The 13,423-nt window shown below is 40.1% G+C and overlaps 1 protein-coding gene across 1 annotated transcript in view; it reads left to right on the top strand.

The window, feature by feature from the left end:
- The window catches only part of LOC134618346 (suppressor of tumorigenicity 14 protein-like), a 28,796-nt gene extending 17,322 nt beyond the window's left edge, over positions 1-11,474 (top strand). Inside the window, exons 11-15 of the mRNA XM_065469629.1 lie at positions 3,733-3,846; positions 3,932-4,115; positions 6,761-7,032; positions 8,978-9,114; positions 11,313-11,474. Coding sequence (XP_065325701.1) covers positions 3,733-3,846; positions 3,932-4,115; positions 6,761-7,032; positions 8,978-9,114; positions 11,313-11,474 — 869 coding nt within the window. The remainder of the gene's footprint in view (positions 1-3,732; positions 3,847-3,931; positions 4,116-6,760; positions 7,033-8,977; positions 9,115-11,312) is intronic.
- Positions 11,475-13,423: the final 1,949 nt, after the last annotated feature.

Genomic DNA, 13,423 nt, shown 5'->3' with positions numbered 1-13,423 from the left:
ACCAAAATAATGCCTGTGTCATGGGTTGGATCTCTATGTCGACAACACAGATAAAGAAAACTGTATCAAGACCAGCAGGAATTGAAACTATTCTGATTTGTACTTATTGAGATATATGTAAACTATAATGGTCACCATCAAAAGCAACAAACAACATAATCAACACTTAGTTTAACTCATTCTACGTGTCAACCAGGGTTTCACTGATGAGTAACGACTTCAACCCAAATGATCGCTAAGATGATTTTTTTTTCTTTTTTAAATAAGTGATTACACGAAAGACTAACACATTTTTTGAAACAAGTAAACAGATAAACAGATTTTTTGTTTGTTTTTTCAGCTTGTACAGGAAAGTTCCAGTGCAACAACAACAAGTGCGTCAGCAATACTTCTCAGTGTAATGGCTGGGACGATTGTGGTGACAACAGCGATGAAATCAATTGCAGTGAGTTCATCAAACTTCTCTTTTTGTGAAGTTTAATCAATCAAGCTTTTTATTTGTTACATGCAAGAAGACAGGAAAGACAGGTTGGAGACAGGTGGTAATTTGGAAAAAAACAATGAAATGTACAATAAAATGGGCAAGTGGAGGAGGGAAAAAAGAGACCTACTCATACTGGGCTCCTTATGGGAGGTCAGCATGAGAACAGAAAACAAAAACTTGATTTACTTGATCTACATGTCACTGATGAATACTTCAACCCAAATGATCATAAGATAATTAAAAAAATGATTACTTGTAAGACTAACACATTTTCTGAACCAGGTAAATAGATGAACTGATTTTGTGTTTGTCCTATCAGCTTGTCCTGGAAAATTTCAGTGCAACAATAACAGGTGCATCAGCAATACTTCTCAATGTGATAGCTGGGACGATTGTGGTGACAACAGTGATGAAATCAACTGCAGTGAGTTCATCAAACATCTCTTTGTCTAACGTTTAAAAAGTTAGCACCTAATATTTACTGCAAGAAATGACTGATTTCACTTTAACTTCCACATGTATGCAATGCGGGGACTCCAGCAACACTTAAAGGGAAGAGGAACAACTTTATTGACTGACCAACACGTTTTGGCTTCTGGCCTTCATCAGGGTCAAAGTAACACATAGTAGAAGTTTGCTTACATAAAAGGCAGGAAACAGAAAAATAAAATAAAATTAACCAATCATATCTTCATAGATAAACCAGCTGACATATAACAGGTTGGTATTGGTTAATTGGGTAAGTCACGCCCAAGTAAATACTGGACTAGATCATTAATGATGAAGACAGGGGGGAGGAGACATAATCTCCACCTGTCTTAAAAGCCGAAACGCGTTGGTCAGTCAATAAAGTTGTTCCTCTTCCCTTTAAGTGTTGCTGGAGTCCCTGCATTGTGATTTTTTTCATCCTCTCCACGCACCTTGGAAGCACGTGAAGTTGTGCCAGAAATTTTTGTTGTGGTTTATTAACTTCCACATGTACTCAGAGCTTTCTGGAAATGAGACCAGCCTGAGCTGTGGCATTGTAATGAAATAGGCTTTTTTTTCCAAAGGAGCTTTGGATCAAAGGTCTGATAGAAAAAAACACTTTCAAAATAGTTTTGCTTTTGCTTTGTTGGAAAATGGGCAATATCCATGCAAAAACAGGATCTGCATCTGTCATGGAAAAGACGGGTGTCTGATGCAGTGTTTTTCAACCTTTTTTGAGTCACGGCACATTTTATAGATGAAAAAAATCCCACGGCTCACCACCAACCAAACCTGTTCCAAGATGACACATTTTAGCCTAATACAGTACATATAATGGCAAGTGTAATGGCTGGGACGATTGTGGTGACAACAGCGATGAAATCGCTCAGTGTGAAACCTGGGCCTGTTTAAAAGAACACAAAGATGACACTCTGTTTTTACAGCAGCCATGCTTGTAAAGCATAGCTCACATAGATATGTCAGAATGGGGAACTCCTTGGCAGCAGTCAACCAAAAACTGTCCAAAGATAGATCAGCAAAGCTGAGCTTTAAAACACGGTCTTGTCTCAGTTCAGTTAGTTCTTCCTGCTCCTGCAAAGTCATATCCTTTCCAAAAACTGCTGCTGATATGGGTCCCTTACCCAGTCAAGGCATTCAGGGGAGACTGAGGGGAAATTAATGGACAACTTTTCCTCAGGCTTTTTCAGGTGTTTACCTATTATTTCATACAGTGTGGCAGTTTTGATATCGCCTTGCCATTTCTGAGTGAGTAGGAACATGCCAAGGTTGCCATATTCCAGATGTTGTTGCCAGAGGTGCACCTTTGAATTGAATCCATTTATTTTATCTGTACTTGTGAGCAATGTCATTTCAGCCTTGCATTCGTGTGTTCAGTTAATTTAAATGCTGAAATATATCTGCCATGTAAGCCAGCAGCTCATACACACGGGTCAGTACTTTGCCGCGTGACAACCATCGGACCTCTGTGTGGAGCAATAAGGCTTCATGCTCCGCTCCCATTTCCTCACATAGAGGTGCAAATATGCGGCTTTTCAGGGGTCTTGTCTTGACGAAGTTTACCATGTGCACGACATCATCCAGCATGTTTGCTGGTAAAGTCTTGGCAACGAGCGCCTCGCGGTGCAGAAATCAGTGCGTAACAATAACATCTGGGTGTATCGACGTCACTCTGCTAACGAAACCTTTGGTGCGCCCGACCATCTCTGCTGGTCCATTAGTGCAGACACTCGTGCAGTTTTCCCACCCATTTCCTTTCCTGTTGCTTTTTCTGGCAGTGCCTTGCAAAATAGAAAGTTTTCTCTGATGGACTCTCCATCCACAAAACGCACATTGGCCAGTTGGATATGTCCACTAATGTCCGCAGACTCATCAAGTTACACAGTAAACTTCCCACCGATGCGTATCTTCTCCAAAACCACACTTTCAATGTCTGCAGACATGTCATCGAAAGTCTGGCACTTGTGTTATCTGAGAGCTCTCAGATAACACAAGTGCTATCTGAGAGCTTTGAGAGCACTTTCAGACACCTTTGTGTTTTTTCTCATTAAAGTTACCTGTTTCTCAGCATGTTCACGCAGGCAAACAAAATAGTCTGCGTTCTTGTTTTGAAGTGAGGGATGCTTTGTGTGCAGATGGTGTTTAACCTTGCTTAGGACCATGGCACTGTTTGAGAGCTTTTCCCCACACAAACATAACAGAGTTGGTGCAGTTGGATCTCTAGTGAAAGTAAATCCAAACGAAAGATAACTTTTGCTGTATTTCCTCGAGCTCACCGTTTTTTGCTCTCTTCTGACCACCACTCATACTCGGCTCCTCTGGACTCGAATGTTGCCCAGGGCCCAGTTTGGAGTCTGCAATTTTTCCTTTCAAATATTTATTCATCTTTGTTGTATGTCTTGCAACTGCCACCTACTGACATGAAAGAGTAATTACTCTACCGGTCACTGCATTGAAAGCACAGATGCCCAACAATGATTTTATTATTTGCTGTAATCATTAAATTGTATTTTTTGGGCCAATTAATTGAAATTAAATAATTTTAAATAAATAACACCAGAGCAGTGGTTGGGAAACACTGCTCTGATGAATGTGAAGAATGACAAAACTAAAGCTAATATAAATGATTTGGAGATACTAAAAATTAAGAATGGATTTCATGAAAAAAACATTTTAATTGATATTTTGACCTAAAAGATTCCTTTGTATTAGATTTTTCTGAGAGACTAATGTCATGTGTGTCTGCTGTCATTTAGCTTCAGTGGTGTGCTCAGCATTCACCTTCCACTGCAGTAATGGACTCTGCATCAGTAAACTGAACCCAGAGTGTGATGGAGAGCAGGACTGTGAGGACGGCTCTGACGAGGCTAACTGTGGTACGTTTACCACACACTCACCCACAATTGGTTGCAGTGTGATTTTTCTAGTTACTTGAGTATTAAGATCTGTGTTTACTTTCAGATTGCGGTACGAGTTTGTACAGTAGCACTCGTATTGTGGGAGGTCAGGGAGCTAATGTGGGTGAGTGGCCCTGGCAGGTGAGCCTCCACTTCAAGGGGCTAGGACACATGTGTGGAGCCTCTGTGCTGAGTGACCGCTGGCTGCTGACTGCTGCCCACTGCGTCCGAGACAGTACTGTTTACAAGTAAGTGATAAAAGTAAGTGATAAATATTGCTGCAAATGTTGTAAAGTGTAAGGATTTGAGCAAATTTGTCAAGGGCGAAGTTGTGATGGCTAGGTGACTGCGTCAGAGCATCTCCAAAACTGTCTCTCCTGTAGCTCCCAGTCTGCAGTGGTCACTATATACCTTGTGGCGGGGCGTGGTTTGTAGATGCCATGCAGGTGCGTCCATTGCACCTGCAGCAGGAAACTCACCACATACCTATAATGGTCCAAGGAAGGAACAGTGGTGGATTAACGATCTAGTATGTGGGATGTGCTGGACATAAATGCCCCACTTTGAAAATGGTAAATGGCCTGTATTTATATAGCGCCTTTCTGGTCCCTAAGGACCCCAAAGCGCTTTACATATCCAGTCATTCACCCATTCACACACACATTCACACACTGGTGATGGCAAGCTACGTTGTAGCCACAGCCACCCTGAGGCGCACTGACAGAGGCGAGGCTGCCGGACACTGGCGCCACCGGGCCCTCTGACCACCACCAGTAGGCAACGGGTGAAGTGTCTTGCCCAAGGACACAACGACCGAGACTGTCCGAGCCGGGGCTCGAACCGGTAACCTTCCGATTACAAGGCGAACTCCCATTTTGTCTTGATTATTATAGGGTCTTTACCTTACAACATGGTGCTCTGAAGCAACTGTTGTTGTGATTTCATATTATATAAATAAAACAGTTGAATTGAACTGAAAAATATTAGCCATCTCACCTGCTCTTTCTTGTTGTAAATGTAAAACTTTTAGTCACATCCAATGGAGCTGGCAGGACTCGAGACATGGGAGTTGCGTCTTCTTTCATTTCATTTCATGTATTTATTTATTTATTTCACACTTGGTACAACAGTTTCCACAGTTAGTTCTTTCAGACAAACCAACCACACTTTCTATCGGTATAGCACTGCAACCATGTGTGAAAACTTAAAACTTCAACGGATTTATTTTACAGTCACTTAATCCAAAAAGCACAAGACATATTGTCTTGGGATTGTTATCCAAAGGCTCCGGGGACATAGAAGGAAGGTTCACACATCCAGTTCACAATAAAAGCTCTCTCTCAGACGTAGGAACACTCTCTCACTATACACCAGGGAAGAGACACCAGGAAAGACACTAATGAGGTAGGTCAACGATCCAGCATTCCTTGCTGGATCGTTGACCTACCTCATTAGTGGTAAGTTGTAGTCGCAGCTATAGCTCGTCAGCACTAGGTGGGTGATGTTCCTCAGGTGTGCAGGGCGGGAACCCAGGCAGAGTACTTGCATGAACACTGACACCAAAACAAACAACAGAGAGTGAAAAGAAAAAGAGGCAGAATGTGGCAAAATGCTTAGAGAGAACTAGGGGACCATAGCAGTGCACCCCACCTCCCCAACCCTTCCACCCTGAATGGGAGCCTCCTGGAAGCCGCACATGCTCACAATGGAAGTCTGTAGGCATCACTTTATACAAGGTGGCAGCCTGGGGAATCCAAGAATGCTCCTCCAGTCTGTACCCCTCCCACTCCACAAGATATGGAAGGCCCCTCCCTCGGCACCAGGATTCAAATTCCTTTAAAGCAGAGTCTCAAACTAAAATCAGCCGCGGGCCACTGCTGGCACCATATCTCATTGGAGGGTCACTTCAGTGTTCAAGTAGTATAAACAAACAAACAAACAAACAAGAAAACACTCACAAATATTTCCTATAATGTAGTGGTTTGTTTTCAGGGCGCAATTTCCAATATTGTATAACAAAAAAACCCTGTAGACGTGAACGCTCTTAACTAATTGAAGCCTTTCATTGAACTACCAAATAAACAATTTGGTCCTCTCTTTCTGGCCAGACACATGTCAGCACTTCTACTATATTTGTTTGTATTTAACAAAATAAAGATGCAGACATAAGTGTACACATTTGTTTTTGACTGCTAGTGAAAATTGTTTTCTTTTTGTTTATACTCTTTTGTTAACTCGGCCGCGTCCGCTGCTCTGAACCGTAGTAAAGGGACCTCTGGCTAATACTTTGGGTTCATAGGGGCTCGTAGCCGAAAACTAGCTTTACTGTCTGGGTCAACTTTGCTAGCGAGAGACAGAGAGAGGCGTTGAAAGGCTGCTCCAACGGAACTTATTGTTTCGGAGGAAAACACGAACACAGTACACTGTGTTCGTGTTCGCCAGTTGAGTCTTAATAGCGTACTTACAGCTGGGCTCGTCAGGCTGCAGTGGTTGTTATTATATTGTTGTTATTATATTTACATGCTTCAAAAAATTCTTTGTGTCTAAAAATCTTTTTTTTTTTTTTTTGAAAGCAAGCTTTAGGTCAGTTTACTATGAGGCTGCAACAGCTCCAAACATTGTTTTGGCATTAAAGACTAAGAATTTACTAAATAGATACAGTGACAATTTTAGAAATCAGAGGCATCAACAAAATTACAAGAGAATTTAAATCAAACAAATGTGACTTAATGAAGGCAAAAGATAGTTTACTGTGTCATTATTAAATACGGCATGTCTTTTCTCAGCATTAATCCTTGTTGAATATTTTTGAACCATCTTCATTTTAAATGTAATTACATTACAATTACAATTAAAGCATTTGTTTACAGCCCTAACTGTTTTCATGGTGCAGGCTGTCTCAGGCCGACAAATGGGAGGTTTTCCTGGGATTGCAAGTGCAGAACCAGACCAATGAGTGGACAGTAAAGAGGGGTGTGAAGCAGATCATCGCTCACAGGTACTACAACAGATACACTGAAGACAGTGACATTGCGTTGATGGAGCTGGACACCAGAGTCAGCCTAACCCAGCACATCAGACCCATCTGCCTGCCTTCCTCCACCTACTACTTCCCATCAGGCCAAGAGGCTTGGATCACCGGCTGGGGGACTACCCTGCAGGGAGGTGAGATGATAATAAAGAAGTACTGAAACACTGTATCAAAGTTAATATCTTTCTACACTGGAAGGTGATGACAATGTAATACAGTAAGGGGAATTACTGAATAGATTATATTAATGGGCCAATAGGTTCAACTATAGGAGCACAAGGGTGTGTTTAAGTGAGACAGAGACAGGAATGTGACTGAAAAGAACCAGCTGTCTTTAGTGAACCATAAGTTTTGACAACCACAGGGATAACGCACTTCACACAAGTGTGGAAAAACATTCAATTCAATTTGATTTATATAGCGCCAAATCATAATAAAAGTCGTGTCAAGGCGCTTTATTTTGTAAGGTAGACCCTACAATAATACATACAGAGAAAAAACCCAACAATCATATGACCCCCTATGAGCACTTTGGCGACAGTGGGAAGGAAAAACTCCCTTTTAACAGGAAGAAACCTCCAGCAGAACCAGGCTCAGGGAGGGGCGGGGCCATCTGCTGCGACCAGTTGGGGTGAGAGAAGAAGACAGGATAAAGACATGCTGTGGAAGAGAGACAGAGATTAATAACAAGTGTGATTCAGCAGAGAGGTCTATTAACACATGGGAGGATTCAGGGTCACCTGGTCCAGCCCTAACTATATGCTTTAGCAAAAAGGAAAGTTTGAAGCCTAATCTTGAAAGTAGAGATAGTGTCTGTCTCCCGAATCCAAACTGGAAGCTGGTTCCACAGAAGAGGGGCCTGAAAACTGAAGGCTCTGCCTCCCATTCTACTTTTAAATACCCTAGGGACAACAAGTAGGCCTGCAGTGCGAGAGCGAAGTGCTCTAATAGGGTGATATGGTACTACAAGGTCATTAAGATAAGATGGGGCCTGATTATTTAAGACCTTGTAAGTGAGGAGCAGGATTTTGAATTCAATTCTGGATTTAACAGGAAGCCAATGAAGGGAAGCCAAAACAGGAGAAATATGCTCTCTCTTTCTAGTCCCTGTCAGGACTCTTGCTGCAGCATTTTGGATTAGCTGAAGGCTTTTCAGCGAGTTTTTAGGACTTCCTGATAATAAGGAATTACAGTAGTCCAGCCTGGAAGTAATAAATGCATGAACTAGTTTTTCAGCGTCACTCTGAGACAGGATATTTCTAATTTTAGAGATGTTGCGCAAATGGAAGAAAGCAGTCTTACATATTTGTTTAATATGTGCATTGAAGGACATGTCCTGGTCAAAAAGTGTTGGGTGCACCCTGACTCCTAAACTGTTATAGAAAACAGATTTCTCAAATTCAATGTCCATTAAAAGGAAGATCTCACACACCTTTCAAATGTGGAGAATATTCCACACAGCAGCTTATTATCCACAGTCCCAAATAAAACTTGTCCAAGGGGTATAGTCCAAAAATTGGGACTGAGAAAATGTCAGTCAGTGGTCTTATGTATAACCAGCTGTGTGTGAAAGTGTGGGTGATACAGACCTACAGTACCGCAAGGTGCAGCAGATCATCAAGTGGAAAAGAAGGGAAAATCAGTTCAGGTGGGAAGGCTTGTCATCTATCACTTGAGGAATCCACCTCAGGAGCAATCCAGCATGCTATAAAAAACCTGACCTAGCAACAGACAGGGTCAGAAGAGCAATTGTTTTAGCTATAATCCACAACTTGAGTTTGTGTTGACATCATATTTGTTTTACAGTTGCCTATAAGATGTGTTTGCCTAGCCTGTATTTCACTGGAAAATACAGTACCACTGGAAGCAAGGTTTTCATGACTTAAGTAAAAAATAGAGGGTGACCAAATGAGTTCAAGGTTTTAGAAACTTGTTAGCAGCTACGATTGATTATAAACCTCACTTTAAAATTAGGATTTATGTGCTGCCTCTAAACCAGCATAAACAGGATCAAACAGTAGTGAATTGCTTTGTCATTCATCAACAAGCTTTATAGAACACAACTTTGTTGTCTGTCAGATGCCGAGACGGCCATCCTCCAGAAGGCGGAAGTTAAGATCATCAACAGCTGGCTGTGTAATATTCTACTGAATTACAGGGTCACAGGTAACATGCTGTGTGCTGGAGTCCTTTCAGGAGGCGTGGACACCTGTAAGGTACAGATCATTCACACAAACTTGTAATAGTGAGAGGAAAGGTGAAGTACTTTACTGCTGTTTTGGTTTTTACAGCTGCATTTGTTTGATGAATTTACTAAACAAGGGTGTTTAGTTCAAAGAGGAACCTATAGACTGTATATAAAAGATGCATACAGCCACTTCACTGCCACCTATTGGTTTGTGAGCTACTCATTTTAAAGCCTCAGTGTTAGCTTTATAGCTCTCAAATATGTGATTTTCTGGAGCCAAAAGTGACCATGTTTGGAAGAGTGTGTGAAGTGCATGAAGAGAGTAGGTAGTGCTAGCTTGGTTAGCAAGCTAAATCCATAAGGCTCCACATAGCTACATGCTAGTTAGTGCTAAACAGGTTAAAAATAATATAGCAGAAGTAAAATTTATTGGGAGTGTGGTACCACATAGCTGTATGATCACAGATGAGTCCATTTGATGATGTAGAGCCTAGTGAAGCTGCCTGTGCTGTTAAGGGGGTTAAGGGGTGCCTAAAACTTTAAACCTTAAAAAAATCCACTGGGTGAGTTATGCAGCTCACAATAACTTCTGATTATTTTTAAGACCAGTCTGCAAAGGTAATTACTAATAAATGGTATAAAGGTTTTCGGCACCAGACGTCGCAACTTAAGGGAAACTTACACAGTAGAAGCAACCAATTTATGTATATGAAATATAATAAATGAATTTAGCTTTAACGGCAACTATTGTTATTTATTTATTTATTTAATTTTACATAACAGAAGTTTTTTGGTTTTTAATTGTGATGCGGTTTACATCAGCAGTAGCTTATTATAGACACTACCAGCTGCAGGACTGTTCTGCTAGCAGGTTTAATCATCTGGAGAAAAACAGGAGACAGACCAGATGTGGTCATTGTTAAACGATAGCTATGCTTTCTTGAATCCTTTCTTCATGTGAGCTTTTGTGTCACAGTAGCAGGGACATGACACGTATAAAGGGAATGAACTGATCAAACAGTGACCTCTAGTGTTTTGTATTCATATTACATCACATAGTCCTGGCACATTTTACAACAGATACAACTGGTTTGTTTTCAGTACAGTGGTCCCTCACCATAACGCGGTTCACCTTACGTGGCCTCCCTGTTTCGCTGATTTTTATTTTTATTTTTACAGCGCATTGCGTTCTGTGTCCTGATTGGCCGTAGACCATTGTCAATCAATCTCGTACTGTGTCTTCTGTACAGTACAGAATGCATTCAGCTGGTCAAATATACATAAATCTTCAATCGCTAGCAGTGTGACTCTGAAGTGCTGTACTGTATGATTGTAAGTTTTCTTCCCAACAAACAACACTGTCGATGAAACGTTTTGCACCTTCAAAGGCACCTGTAGTAGCACCCAAAAGGCAGAGCAAGATGCTAAACATTGCACAAAAAGTTGGACTTCTGGACATGTTAAAGGAAGGTAGAAGTTACTATATTTTTCGGACCATAAGGCACATTAAGCGAAACAAAACAGTCAGATAAGTCAAACTCTACTCAACTCATTCTTCTTGCTTCCTTCGCTTCCACACCATTGATTCATTAATGTTGAATTCTCTCGCAGCTGCTCTATTCCCATGTTCTGCACCTGAAAACAGCGTTTGATCTTTGGTTTCATTCTATAATACTGGACTTATTTTTCTACCAAGGTTTGAACTTTGAGAGTCTTTAAACGAGAGAAAAGTGTGAAAATGTTCATGCCTGTCTGAGAAAAGTGTATAAAGTGTGTAGTGAGGGGTTTTACAGCCTTAAAACATCTATAATAGTTGTAAAATATAAAGCTGACTACTTTGCGGATTTCACCTATTGGGGGTTATTTTTAGAACACAACGATAAACGAGGGACCACTGTACCTCATTTTGATGTGAAAAGTCACGTGCTCATGGGAGATCATCTGATTATTTGATTGAATAATGTAATATTATAATAATGTAGAGTCTGTTGAATAATGCAGTATAAAGTGCATTGGGGTGACTGTTGCTTCAGCACTGATTAAATACAACAGCATTTTGTATAAACACATTGACAATATCAAAAAACAGAATATTAAGAATACAGTGGATTTCAAAATTGTTAGAATAACAAGTTTTGTAATATGATGCTTCTTGGGACTCAGCTCAGTCGCAGATATTTCACAGCAAGTCAGCCTAGTTGATTGTAATGTTCTGCTCTCTCTCAGGGTGACTCCGGCGGGCCCCTGTCTGTCGCCAACTCCCGCGGGCGGTTTTTCCTGGCAGGTGTGACGAGCTGGGGCAAAGGCTGCGCTCGCATATACGCACCCGGCGTCTACACTCGGGTTACCAAATACCGCAGCTGGATAAAACAGAAGACTGGAGTGTAGAAGCTTATGGATTACACACATTCCTCCTGGAAATGGAGCCAGATGTTGACATTTTTTGAACTTGTTTTTTTTAATGACCCTAATACCAAAAATGATTAAATGCACATTTACAAGGCATCAAATGCAGAATTTTAACAGTTAAACTGTTACCTTAAGATAAGATGCTCAGTTGAATGGTAGCACTAATAACTGTCACATTGAGAAAAATAAGTTGTGACCTCTAATAAGATTTACATATATTAACCTCAGCTGGCCTTTGATCTTGCAGATGTAAAAATTGCAAACAAATATTTTATAAACTATAAATAATCCAGTATGCACAAATTCTAGAAAAAACAGGACCAAATTTATTATCAGGTTGCAACAGCTCAAAACGTTGCTTTGGTATTAAAAATCTTTAAGGACTTACTCGACAGGTACAGTGACAATTCTACACCTCTGAGGCATCAACAGAGTTAGAAGAGGATTTAAATGAATCATAGAAATGTGACTTCAAGGCAAAAGGTAGTTTATGCAGCCATGAATGCTCCTAGTGAGCGTTGTGTTGTGCAGGGTGCAACTCCCACTAGGAGCACTTAGAAATTCATGCATGACCAGTATGACTGAGCAGACATAGTGTGGTACTGTATCTTTTAAAAATATGTGAAAGAACAGCAACATAGCTGTAGTTTGCTCAAAGTATATATCCTAATTACTCAATTTAATCTCATATAAATAAACTAAATGTGGTACTTATGTGTGTTTTCCTAACTGAATTCAAAACATCTCCACCTCTCTGGGTAATATTGTCATTGTATTTTTATTATTATTTTTAAATATATATTTAATATAAAAAAAACGTATTCTCTTCTTACTCATTAAGGGTTTTATGTTTTTATGGATGATTTATGCCATTAGCATTGTATTTGATCTGATTGTAATTTTCATGATTTTTATTACAGAATGTCTGAGTATTTAATGACTTCATAATGGCCTCCTCATATATTGTTTAGTCATTAGTTATTGATCTACTCTTGCCACCTTGCTAAACTGATCGATTAAGTGGTTGATTGTTGCCTGGTTTGACTTTTTCCAAGTTATTCACTTCACAGGTGATGTAGGCTGAACTTGAAATATGTAATCCTTTATCAGTGTCTTTACACTCTTTGAATAAAAATCTTTTTTAATATCACTGAAGAAGATATTTTCAGCTGCTTCCTTGTCACAAGGAGTCCCCACGGTGGACCACTCTGCATATCTGATAAATGAAGGATGCCTATAGTAACCACAAATGCCCATGTTATTAATATAATAATATAATTTTTTTTTAATTATGATGCAGTTTAAAAGTAGCTTACTACAGACTCAACCAGCTGCAGTACTGTTCCGCTAACAGCTTTAAAGTAATCAGGTTTAATGATCTGGAGAAAAACAGGAGACACACCAGATGTGTTCATTGTTCTACGATAGCTACGATAGAACAAATGAAAAGGACAAAAATGCTGTCTTGACGTGAGCATTTGTGTCACAGTATCAGGGACATGAACTGATTAAACACTGACCTCTAGTGTTTCTTATTCATATTACAACATTTTACTTACTGTAGATACAACTGGTTTGTTTTTAATACCTCGTTTTGTTGTGAAAAGTCACGTGCACATGGGAGATCATCTGATTATTGGATTGAATATAATGTAATATCATAATAACGCAGGATCTGTTGAATAATGCAGAATAAAGTGCATTGAGGTGACTGTTGTTTCAGCGCTGTATAAATACGGTACATTGTACACACTGTATAAATAAAAGATAAGATAAGGTAAACCTTTATTAGTCCCACAACTGTCAAATCTGCTTGGTCACGGCAGAAAGCGGACGGCACAAAGTTAAGAGCAGCATAAAAGAAAAACAATAGAATAGAATAAAATGAAAAAGAATAAAATACTATGTCAAAACTGCAATGAGGCCAG

Source organism: Pelmatolapia mariae, linkage group LG20, assembly GCF_036321145.2.
Source record: "Pelmatolapia mariae isolate MD_Pm_ZW linkage group LG20, Pm_UMD_F_2, whole genome shotgun sequence".
Lineage (NCBI taxonomy): Eukaryota > Metazoa > Chordata > Actinopteri > Cichliformes > Cichlidae > Pelmatolapia > Pelmatolapia mariae.
This window is presented reverse-complemented; position numbering and strand designations above follow the sequence as displayed.